The 12,718-nt window shown below is 49.7% G+C and overlaps 1 protein-coding gene across 2 annotated transcripts in view; it reads left to right on the forward strand.

The window, feature by feature from the left end:
* Positions 1–12,718, forward strand: part of TNNI3K (TNNI3 interacting kinase) — a 65,482-nt gene that overhangs the window by 50,914 nt on the left and 1,850 nt on the right. For both annotated transcript variants that reach the window (XM_074152681.1, XM_074152682.1), the window contains exons 22-24: positions 3,914–3,973; positions 5,574–5,743; positions 10,045–10,124. In XM_074152681.1, coding sequence (XP_074008782.1) covers positions 3,914–3,973; positions 5,574–5,743; positions 10,045–10,124 — 310 coding nt within the window. The remainder of the gene's footprint in view (positions 1–3,913; positions 3,974–5,573; positions 5,744–10,044; positions 10,125–12,718) is intronic.

Here is a 12,718-nt window from a genome sequence, read left to right on the forward strand (position 1 = left end):
TCTTCCTTCTTGTGTGGGAAATATTGTGGGAAGGACGATAAACACCCGCTGCTGGGACACTGCAGACTCCGGACAATTTTCTAGCATCTAACACTATTTATTGTCTTAAAAGAAGCTGAGGAAACAACCATTGGGCTCCAAGATGGGCTGTCGTGTTTTGTCTTGCTTCCCAGCAGTCTTTGGCCAGGCAGGGACCGTGCCTGACCGTGGTGAGCCTGAGAGCTCAGGTGTGGTCTCTGCCCAGGGGTCTGGCTGCAGGCGGAATCACTAGGATGGAAGGGGGAATGTTGGAGGATGGCGTTTGGCAGCTGCACAGAGATGAGGGTCAGTGCACAGCGACAAGTGTTCCCGCACGTCAGCGGGAGAGGGACGTGCAGGTGACGAGCGTGACGTGTTACCTGGGATCTGAGGAGAAAAAGCCCTGCAGCCACCCCAAGAAGCTACAAGATGTGACAGTGACAGCTCCGAGCTGCGAGCTCCGAGCAGGGAAACCACCAGCCCCTTTTCTTCACCCCGCGGGGTCTTCCCTTTCCCTGGAAGTGCTCCTTGTGTCTACGCACCACTCGCCCAGGGTGGCTCCTTCTCATCAGCTGCGTCACTGCTAATTCTAAAATGGGCCTCCCCTATTCCAGGCATCTAAACTCTTTATGGGTCTTCCTATTATTTCAGTTTTCCCACTGTGTGATGTGGAATTTAATCTTCAGAGGCTTAAAATAGTTAACACGAATATTTTTTCCCCAGCTGATACCCTGGGAATTTTCACATGGGACTCTGATTAATGCTGATAACACTCCTCAGATATGTGTTACAGTTAATGAACCCTGCTTCAGAACTGTACTGTGAGTTTCAAGAATGTGTGTTGCCTCTGCTGTAATTACTGCCTTTTGGAGCCCAGCGACGTCTGCAGGATGGGAGGCTGAGTTAACGAGCAGTTATTGCAGCAGGTTGTTGCTACAACACCTTTCTCACACGCCGCAATTGTGACGGGTTTTTCGTGATTGGAGAAGTCCATCATCTGATTATCCCAACTCACTCAACAGCAGCAGCGTTAAAGAAAATAAAATATACAAGTGTTCCCTTCTCAGATTATAAAATGGTGGTTAAAGAAGATTGTTTCATGTTGGCTTTTGCAGTCTGCTGCTATTTCTGCACTAAGGGGAGCGTGAACTAACTAAAGCAAGGTTGCAAAAGCTCCACCATCCTCAGCCTGCAGCCTTCAGGGGCACCACAGAATTTAATGGTGCCTGAGACCATCCATGGCAGAGGCACAGCAGGGACCCTCCCCGAACTAGTCTTTGTCCTTATACCTCTCTCTTTATATTGAGTGCCAAGTCTTCCAAAGTAGGCTTGATAACCAGCACTTTCCTGACTTTCTTGTGTCCCAGCTGTGTCTCCCACGTGGATGGGTTATGCACAGACCTGTGATTTGCACATGAAGACGTGGATATTGGGGTGTGGGGGCTCCTGTGCTGGCTGAGATGAGTTGGAGCCCTCTTACTGACAGTGTTGCTGCTCTGGCACTTGTAGGGCGTAAGAATGATGGGTTGGTTTGTAACTCCTGGGCTTTTGGTGTTCCTTGGTGATGGAAAATAGAAAGCAGGCATATGAATGTCATCTCTGTGAAGTGTTGCTCACAGAGGACCATGGAGATGGGCAGGTTCTTTCTATGCTCTGTGTGTCAGCCAGGCAAGGGACCCCCTCTGCTCTATAAAGCCACCTTTGCTTACGCTGCTGCAACTGCACCGGTGTTCTTGGACATGGCTCTGATTAAATACACTCCAGAGACTGGAAATTCAGTTTGCTTAGAAAATGTCCCACAACGTGGGTTGGCTGCTTTAGGAAACGCATTGCAGGGGGAGGCTTTGGGTTTGGAAATTTTGGTTGCTGGTTTTCTGGTGCTATTTTGGCATTGGAGGTTCTCATTGAACAACGTGGAAATTTCATTTCTGATGAATGGGAGCGGATTTTTGGAACCTGTGTAATTTTCTGGTGTTACAGGAGTCTTGTTTCATTGAATTTCCTGCTGGAAACAGAGTCCTGGATTTGTGCCCTGGAGTGCTTTTTCTAGTCAGTCTGGCTTAGAAAAACAGGTCATCGTGTGCCTAAACCGTCCTTGTCCTGGATACCTGAGAGTTTCTTGCCTGGTTTGGGGAACTAACACTCATTTAAGTGCTCCACTAAGACAGTGGGACTTTGGGCAACTGATTGACTGTGGGGAGCTTTGCCCCCCCGCTGTATTCCTTGCTGGTCGTGTACACAGTACATCGGTGTGGGAATTGTGGATAAAATATATTTGCAGTGCAGGGAGTAGCTAGTTCATTTCATTGTTAGTTTATTTATTGTTATTAGTGTTTCCTGGTTTCTTGCATACGCTCTTGTCTTTGCACTTTGTAAGCTAATGTTAGGGCAGGGGGCTGGGGGGATGAGGGGGGTGGCTTGGTTTATTTTCCATGTAACTGTAAAGTAGCTGCTAATAATTATCAACATGTAACTCACATTCTGTTCAAATTTGTTAATAAGATGTCATATTAAATTGTTGACTTAGGCAAGCACTATGTAATGGATATAGTCACTGTATCTTGTTAGCATTTCCACAGCTCATTTAGCCCCAATGAAAAGAAACCATCTTTTTAGAATCCTAATGCACTTTGTTACTCATCAGCATCACTGCCACATCACTTAATCCTGCTAATGTTTTAGAGCTGCATGTAGAATTATAAGGCAATTGATAGCTCAATAAGCCAGTGAATGGCTTGAACTTTGCACAAGTGGTGGCAAAAACTTATTAAACTGGGCTTTATTAAAGGTGTTTTGCTACCATTCTTGGTAACAAAGGGCTTGAGTTACTTCTGAGGGCCTTGGCATAGTTTCAGGAGGGCAGAGAAAAATAAAGCAGTGTTATCCCCCTCTCGCCAGCATTCCAGGGTTTGCTGTGTGAAACCGTGGATACCAATCCCCAGTTCTGCCGTAAAGTCACTGCAGAGATAACTAACTGAAAGGACTGTTGTTAACCCTGTACGTACAACAGTCCCTGGCACGGGGGTGTCTCCTGAGCAAACCTCTCGGGAGGAGGGACTGAGTGCTACTAGTGAGACACCAGAACAAGCAGAACGAGCAAAGTAGCTAAAAGATAAGAAGCATCACCATATTGATATGCCATTTACGGCATCTTGCTGTGGACGCATAAAGACAGACATTTACTTGTGAGAAGTTATTTGTTAGGGGAAAGCGGTGAATTTTGGGGCTCAACAAGTGTTCACAGGTCAGAATTCTCCAAGAGGTTTGCTCAGTTCAAATAATAAAAATGTCAGGAAATGGAATATTCCTGTCTGGATTTTGCCGGATGTCTACCTGTATGGATTTTGCTGGATGTCTATGCATTGTCTCCAGCGTTGGAAATTTATCCTTTTATTTGTCTTTAATTTCATTCAGGGTTCATCCCAGCTGAAAACTAGCTTCCACGTGTCATGTCGCTGTTGCTATTTATCAGGCATTTGAACACCTGTTTTCCAGAAACTTTTGACAGTGATTGTTTCCAAAGGCAAACGGATGCCTAGAAAATTAGACAGTGCCTCTTAAGCAGCATTTTTCATTAGCTATTTTAATTTGTAAGCTTTAATTGGCGTAATCTTATGACCTAGTCATCACTACCTTACATCTAATTGTTACAGAAAAAGAGAAGAACAATGCAGTTACAGTTGTCATACACACCTCTTAGTTTCGTAGCTTTGTGCTGAACTCGCAGCTCCCATCAGGTTCCCAAGCAGACTGAAAGCGATGCCATGAAATGCGGAGAAGGGGGAAAGGGGGGCAGCTGTGAATCACCACGTACCTATGAGCCAGTTTAATCACAGAAGATAAGCCCCCCCCTTCTGTTTGTAACACAGCTCTGCTTCCTCTATTGTGTCCACAGGGGAGACCAGAGTTTTCAGAAGTGGTCACCAAGTTAGAAGAATGCCTGTGCAACATCGAGGTAAGGACCTTATTGCCACCACGGGGTGTCCGTGCCTGCGCCACGGGTCGGGGGAGCAGCAGCAGACGGGGACAGCAGCGGCTTTGGAGCCTGCAGGACCTGCCTGGTGCTGTTGATGGCCACCGTGCTGCCGCCCCAAGGCCCTTGTCAGCGATGGTGTGTAGGGATGCTGGGACAAGGAGCAGGGACCAGGAGCTACTCAGAGAGGGAGGCTGAAGAGAGTGTGACCAGGGCTGTGGGGAGCCACATGGCAGTGCTCCTGGGCAGAAGCTTTTACTCCTGTCCATCCCATGCAAGGCTGCTGCTTTAGAAAGAAGATGAGACAAGCTGGCCAAGATCCTTGGGAGAAGGGTAAAAAGAGAACACATGAGAAGGATAAATGCAAAGGCAGTTCCTGCTTAGGCCTGTGTCTGTGACAGAGACGGATGACACAGCCTTCAGCCTGGTGTAGGACAAGTGGTCAAACCGAAAGTAAATGATTCAGGGCTGTGGTTCCTGAAATTACATTTTCTCTGTGTGTTTGTGTGTGTATGCATGTAAGAGGATTTTAAAAAAAAAAAAAAAAAAACCACAAAAAACCAACCTCCTTTTAAAATGGATCACTGCTCTTAAGCTTAAGGGTCAGAAAAGACACCCATAATCTATTACACTTTTCATGCTGTGACTGCAGCTGGTGGCTCTCTGCGTAGGTGGAAGCTATTAAGTGTAAAGAACACGTGAAGTTCTGTATCAAAAGAAAGCGTGTCATCTCATGGGAGACCTGGCTCCTATGATACGTAAGCAGCAGTGCATGCAGGAAGAAATCTGGGGCAAGAGCTTGCATACAAAAAGAGAAAAAGAAAGCGTAATTTAGCTAGGGAGTTAGACCTGAGCTCCACTGTGTCCAGGGCAAAGCCTTCTTTGAGAGGAGTTTTAAGGAACAAGATCTCCAGTAAGTTAAGCACTGGCACTGCAGCCGATGAAGGCTGAAGGTAGAGAGTTTTCTCTCTCCACCTCCCTCCATTTCCTCTCTTCTCTCTTCTCCTCTCAGCAAATCATTTCTGCTCCTTTCAATCATCTCCGAAAGCAGGAGTGGCAGGGCCCTTTTGTGCCAGCAGGTCTGGGTCCCTGCTGCTGCTGGGTCCCGTGTCGTGTGGCTGGTCTGTAGGTGCAAACACACCTATTGATGTGCTGGCCCTGCAGCTACATTGCTCCACAGCCTGAATTCCAGCCCCGGGGCTCTCAGACAGGATGGCTGCCGTCGGGCAGCACTGACATCTCCCCGTACAGATGGGGAAGGTCCCGGCCGGTGGCTCCCACCGGGAGGCGGTGACAGCTCCAGCTGCACAGCGAGTGCTCGTGAGCCAGATAACTCATGGCTGGGCTAGAGCATGTCTTCTGGAAAGCCATCCCTCCAGCTTGAACACCCCAGGCAGTGATGGATTGACCGCTTTATTTGGCAGGCAGCATCCAGTTCTCCTCAGCTGATCAAAGTCAGGAGGAACTGCTTTTTACAGCCAAACTACAAGGGAAATGTAGGACACAACTTAGGAGAAAGAGCTGAGGAAAGACTTGTAAATATGTAATAACAGTGCCGCCTTTTTTTTTTTTTTAAATGCAGTTAATGTCTCCTGCCTCCAGCAACAGCAGCGGTTCTCTCTCTCCCTCCTCATCCTCGGACTGCCTGGTTGCACGAGGAGGTCCTGGCCGCAGCCACGTTGCGGCACTGCGAAGCCGGTTTGAACTGGAATATGCCTTGAACGCACGAGCTTACGCTGTCTGGTCCCAGAGGTAGGTACCAGCCATGGCAGGGATGGGGGGGGCAGGAACAGTCCTGCCCGGGGCTGCGCAGCCCCCGAGCCTGCAGCAGGGACTGTGCCCGACCAGGGGACATGGCTGTGGGGGCAGTGGCAGAAACACACCCTGGGGCTGACCCAGGGACAGCAGGGAAAGCACTTCTGCAGCTTTGTCTTCCCTGTAGCCACCACAGCACGGGGTGTTTTGGTTGCCTGAATGCTGCAGAAGGCTTTCTGCTGCCAAGACAACAGCTAAGCTTTGCATTTTTCACTATGAGTAACATAAAAAGTAGAAAATCAAGTGCTGCCGTGCATGGGTTCTACACGCAGTACCACGGCCTTATCACAGGAAACAAAAGACCGAGGACTGCCATCCAAGGGGACGGAGGTGAGTGGTCACTAGATGGATGTACCTTCACCACCTGCCAGCAGGCCTGGGAAGGCCAGTGCTTCTATCACAGTGTGTTTTCCCTTTGAAAAATTTCACCAAGGAAAAGCTAAAAGACACATTTTTCATTGGAAAAAAAAAAAAAAGAAAAAAATACTCCGGTGTGTGGCATCAGTGCCAAGAGGGAAAAGCCAGGTTAGACCGTGGGCAGCGTTTCATACCAAAAGAGGTGGCTGGAGGCACCAGGAGGCACCAGGAGGCACTGGGGCACGGAGCCCCCAGGGTGGGCACCACTCACCTCTCACAGAACTGCTCCTGTAGACAATTCTGCAAAGTCATGCCGTTTCAGGGAGCTGACTCCTGCAGGAGCTTTCTTGTGTTTGACAGACCAGTTTGTTACACCAGAGGCAGTGTCACCTCCGCGTGTTCTCTGAAAATAGAGAAGGTTGTGTTGGTGTGTGGTGTCACGGCAGGAGGGCAGGATTTGCTGGTCCTCGAAAGGGGCCGGAGGTCCCTGGTGAGACATACCCAGCGAGCTCACCTCTCCCAGGGACAACCCAAACCCCGCAGAAACGGGGTACCTGGGTTTGCTGACGCATCTCACCACGTGGCTCGTTCTCGCTGCCGAAACACAAGGCAGACCCGTCCTTCTGGCCGGGAGGAACCGGGAACACTCAGGAAAGCCCAGCTGAAAATCCTCGAAACAAGCGAATTTGGGAAGAAAGGTCACACTGAAATGCCATTATGATTATTCTGTGGGAGAAAGTTTGTTTCCTGTTACAATGTTGTTACAAGTCACACTGTTACGTTGTTACAACGTTGTTACAAGTCTTGTGAGGAGCGGCTGAGGGAGCTGGGGGTGTTCAGCCTGGAGAAAAGGAGGCTGAGGGGAGACCTTCTCGCTCTCTCCAACTCCCTGAAAGGAGGGTGTAGCCAGGGGGGGTCGGTCTCTGCTCCCAAGGAACAGGCGATGGGACAAGAGGAAACGGCCTCAAGTTGCTCCAGGGGAGGTTTAGGATGGATATCGGGAAGAATTTCTTCCCCAAAAGGGTTGTGAAGCCCAGGGCAGTGGTGGAGTCGCCATCCCTGGAGGGATTTCAAAGCCGGGCAGACGTGGTGCTGAGGGACGTGGGTCAGTGGGGGTTTGGGCAGTGCTGGGTTGATGGTTGGACTCCATGATCTGAAGGGTTCCTTCCAACCTGCACAATTCTATGATTTATATAAATCCCCTTTATGGTGTGTATACCTTGTGTCTGACCAGGTGTCTGAAGACTATTTTCTAACATGCCCTCACCTCTGTTCGATTCTTAGTATCAGTGGAGTTTATTAAAGGAGAGGGAGTTTTGTGGACAGGAAGAACACCCAGTTCCCTGCCCACAAGAGCCTGCGATGGAGATAAAAGATGGGGAGAGACTCGTGACCCCAGAGAGCACCTGTGGTAGAAACACAAAGTAACTGAAGAGGTGCTGGGTTTTGATGTTGTGTTTCTCAGGTCTGGATTTTTAGTTTTGGGGGTTTTTCGTCTTGATCTGTGATGTGATTAATGGAATGAAGTGGGCTGTGCTGCTGGCAGATGGTGGAGCAGTACTGTGAGAGACCACCGCCGGATGGGTGCATCCCCTGTGCCCATCGCAAACCCCCGGCAGCTCCCCAGGGAGGGCAGCAGGGGAGGGTGTCTGTGGCAAGAAGGGCAGGGACAGACAGACAGAAACTGGGCTGTCCCAGCAGGTACAGAGGCAGGAGATACAAATGGCAAGTCCCTCTTCCTTAAGGACAAGGAAAAGGAGCTCAGCCTCACAGAGATTTCGGGGGGTCAGCACTGCTGGGGGTGTTCCCACCAGAGTCCATCCCAGAAATTGTGCATCATACAATTTTTGATCATAGGAGGATAAGAAGAACTCCTGACATTTTTTAAAGCAAAGTCACTTGTGGGTTCTCTATATTATTGTACCGTTAAGTTAATATCTGAGGCAGCCTACCCTGCCCCTTGGGAGACCTGGTTTTGAGGGCAAATCTAGCAATCTCCTGTCTCTATCCTATGGAGAGTGAGAGTACCATGAAAATGAATGGTGCTCTTAATCTCTGCCAGAAGAGAGGTGCTCTTAGTCTAAACTTTACCCTTTAGCACCACTTAGCAGTGAGAAACAGCAATAGCAGAGCAAGCCCTGCCCTGGAGATGCGCTCCTGTTATCCGGGATGTGTGGAGTCAGGAATATAATCAGCTGAAAGGGGAGCTGGAATAGAGGAGCAAAATCAATCAATCCTTTGCCTGTTCAGGGCTCGTATGGAGAGGCAGAAGGCAAACACCTGCAGACAGGCACTGAAGTCTTTTACATGAAAATTTAGATCAGACCCAAAACGTTCATCTGTCAAATGCGATATCCTATAAATTGGGTTGCTTTTGTTGTCCGCTGCTGGAGCAAGGCATGGAGCAGGGCACTGAGGTCGGGATGAAGGCAATGCCGGCTAGACTCCTATTTTCTGTAAAGGACCAGAATTTGCTGTTGGATTTAATAGATTTGCATGAAAGGAGTAAGTGACATATCTAGGTTAGTGCGGGCACGGGAAAGAGAGAAAAGGGGCACTTGCAAGTGCCCGTATTGCCCTGTAATTCGGTGTTCCCAGTGCAGCGCTGGGGCTCGTTAGCCTCAGCCACCAAAATGGGCTCCTCTGTAGCTCCAGTGGTTGTTAAAAGGTGGATCCTTTTATCAAATGTTCTCCCATACAATCTAACAACATTCAGATCTATAAATAGGTCCCAGACAGATTCATCCAGAGGCACAACACTTGACGAAAAGAGTCACCCTTTCCATTCCATGCCCTCACGCTTTAGAGGTTGAAAGGCTAGATTGATGAGTTTTGCCAGTGAAGATATTTGAAGCATGGGTGAAGCTGATGTCATGTTACTTCACAGTTAGTGGAATTTGGCAAACCTGATCCTGTTATCCTGTCAAAACTGCACAAAGAGATCACCAGAGAGAATATCTTAGTGACTCCTCAATAGAGGCCAGAAGCCATGAATACTCTGATAAGTTTAGATAGACTTGTGGTAACAGACCTTTGCTTTTTAATATATTGTGAGATAAATAATAACCACAGCATCTAATTAAGTTGATATAAAGTTCTTCTTCGTACTGTGCCTTGTGCCTGCACCATGGGAAGTGCCAAAGCCCAAGAACCGTGGCTGATGGTGTTCTCAATTAAAAGGCCTCTCAGGGTTTACACAAGCAGACACGGTGACGGCAGGTCAAACAAAGGCACGACACAAGGTGGTCTTTTCATGGAGCACTTAAATACAGCAGGTCCTATTCAGTCCCCCCGTCAAGCATCAGACATGGTCAGACATTAAATTAATAAATTAACTAAGGGCTAATTGAGAACACTTTGGGCTTGTTGTTTTTGTGTGCGCTTGGTTTCTGTCTGCCTCTAAGCTGTGAGGAGCTGGTAGAGGACAGTGACAGCTCCTTAGGATCAGAGGTAAATGTCCTGTTGGCAGGACGGTGGTTTTGGTGAGTGATGGAAGATAATTCAGTGATCCTCCTTGCCAGAGAAACTTATTTGCTGGAATCTATTAGCAGCGATGTATAAAATACATTACACTGATGCTGGATTGATGCCTAGCATCACTTCTCAAGTAGCAGCGTGCAAACAAGTGAGGAGCGCAAACCAGCGTATCTGAGGGGAGTGACTTTGGGAATGGATGAAATGTGAGCATGCGTGTGATCCATGTCCTTGCTCCAGAACTTTTCCTTGCTTTTTATTTACTGCAAATGCCAGCAGCTGGGCATCAGGCTGATGTTATTCATGTTACTGCCTTTTCCTTCCAACTCTGTAGAAAAAGTTGTCCTGGTCTGGAGATGTGACTTTATCGGTTGTATCTAACCTGACACCCCCTGTCTAACTCACAGCACGGGGCAACACCCTTCTCAGGGTCTGTCTTTGGATGACATGAGGAGAAACTTCCCGTACCCACCAATCGACAAAAACGGTGAGTAAATGCAGAAATCTCGGTGTGTTCAACCAGTGCAGAGCTGCAGCCTCCCAAGGTACCAAAACATCCCATGAGAAAGCCAAGGTAGAGAGGAGGCTGCTGGTTTGGGTCGGCCGGCGCTGGCGAGGGCTCGCCCTGTGCAGCTCTTGGCTGCTCTGGCTGCACGTGTGTCCCAAGCATTCGGCGCTGGGATGGTCCTTTCCATCTGTGTGTGTGTGAATTTGTCAGTAAGGAGAAGATGTGCCCTTATATCCTCAGGGCTGCTTCTGCAATAAGTGGACAAGACAGTCCTGCTTCTGGAGTACCAAAGGAGCGTAGAATGACACAACACCCCTCGCACTCCTCTCAGAGGGCACCCCATCGCTCTGCTCCCCTCCAGCACAGGGATGTCCCGACCGCTGCTTCCTCCTGCCTCCCTGCCTTTCTGCCCTGCCACATCCCAGTGTGAGTTTGTGCACAAACAGCTTTCCAACATTTCCAGCCTTCCAGCATTTCCTAGCCCTTGTGTTTCCAGTAGTCCCCAGTAAACCTCTCTTGCCAAACCCCCTTTGCTCAGGGCTTGCCTTGCCGGCAGCTCCTCGGGAGTCTGTTTCTTGCCCACCCTTTGGAAACGGCTCAGGAACGCACTGTGTCTTTAGGGTTTCCCAAGAGTAGAATAGTTACCAGCTTAGAGCAGGTTTTAGCCCAGCAGCATAATGTATAAATAAAACCTTAAAAAAAAAAAAAAAAGAGCATATGAAAATGCTGTTGGCGTTCGGGTGGCATCAAGCAGAGCGGACTCAGACAGCTCAGGTAAATCTCTCCTTTTGGTGGGGTCTGAAGGCCAGACTGAGTTTCACCCTCGTGACGATCCTCATTCGCACTGGGCTCAGCTGTTGCGTCCCAGACAGACCTGCTGCCGGTGGGAAGCGGCTTCCAGCGTGTGCCTCAGGGTAGGACGCGTGTTACGCTCAGGCAGAGCCTGCTGCTGTCCCCTGCCCCGGGGCCTTCTCACTCCTCGCTGGCATCTGCTCCCTCTTTTCTGCCACTTTCCAACCTGTTGTGTCACCGGGAGAATTCGGTGGTTTGTTCTGCCTGAAGCATGTACCAGAAACTCATCAGCTCATCCTCTGCTGGTTTTCACTGCCCTCAGCACGACTCTCCCTCCCCTCCGGACAGAGCACACTGGGCGAGAAAAAGAGAAAACCTGGTCGTGTAACCCTTTCTGAGCCCCTGCTGACAGGGGAGCGGACGCCACACACGCGGTGAGGCAACGGCCTTTGGAACCGAAAAAACCCAAACCCTTGCTGTTAGTTGTGGTGTGCAGGCTGCGGAGAGCGGTTCCTCGGGGCATGGCTTTCATCGGGCACCCGGCAAGGAGAAGATTTGAGGAGGATGAAAACACAAATGAAATGGAAATGTGTAATGAACTCCTAGAGTAAGACCAGCCAGGCAGGACTGGGGAGGGCTTCTCACGTCTGTATTGAAAAGGGGTGGAAGGGAATGAAGGGCTCGGGGAGAAGAGACTCTCCACGGCTGCATTTAGGCTGTGGGATTAAGGAGTGATTTCAGACTCCCCTCACAAGACCTCAGGATCTGTTTTCAAAGGTACCTGTTTCCAGGGAAGGGCCCCAAAGCACAGGAGTGGGAGGGAGGTGGCCCCAGGCAGACCCCCATGGTGCTGGTCAGGAGCCGGCCGTGGTGCAACCCAGACGGATCCCAGCCAAGGGCTCGCCCAGCCGAGCCTTGCGGCAACTCAGGTGACAAGGGGAAAAGCCAGGGCGGAACAGAGGAGGTGGAGGTCCTGGCTGTTCACAACAGAGTGGAAAAGCTGCTCCTTGCCTCGTACCTCATTCCAGCAGCTTGTGCGGCTGGGAGCCGAGTCCTGCAGCGTCCCCAGGATGTGTATCTTGAGGAAGAGCATCGTCCCTTGTTGCAAAGCTCTGGACGCCCCCGTAGCGCCCTGCAGCCACTGCTGTGACTGTGTCCCAGGCTTCCAGGGCCAGGAGAACGCTCCAGGACTGCCGTGCGTACTGGCACACCCGGAGACAGAGACAGAGAGCCCTGAGCCCTTCCTTGTTAGGGTGCCTGGTCTAATGATTGCAAATATTTGCATTCTTTATTTATGCCACATAAACCAATTTCACTGCTGTCTCTACCCATTCATGTCTCTTTTGATCTTGTTTCTTTCTATTTACTTTTTGCCTTATGTTTTCCATCAGCCTCATTTGCGCTTGCAGTCTGTAAACAGTAAATACATGCCCCGTTTCACTTTCTCAGTGAAAGCCCCAAAAGCACTCTGCTCCCATTCCCGCAAGAGCCTTTGAGATAGTGAACAATTTTCTTCATTGAGTGCATTTGGAAATAGAAATTCTACAAACAAACACAGCCCTGACTTCTCCAGTGAAAGCAAAGGCCCCGCTCTTCCCGGGGAGTTTCACAAAGTGGGAGTTAAGCAGTAACAGCACCTTGCAAGCAGGGAAATCACCCGGCTGCAGAGCCCTCGCAGCACGTGCTGCTCCTCGAACGTGCCCCATCCCAGGCCATCGATGCTCACGCAGGGACACGCCATGGCTTTGCCCTCAGCGGTGACACGTCTCGCCTTCTCCCCG

This window comes from Numenius arquata, chromosome 8 (assembly GCF_964106895.1).
Source record: "Numenius arquata chromosome 8, bNumArq3.hap1.1, whole genome shotgun sequence".
NCBI classification, from domain to species: Eukaryota; Metazoa; Chordata; class Aves; order Charadriiformes; family Scolopacidae; genus Numenius; species Numenius arquata.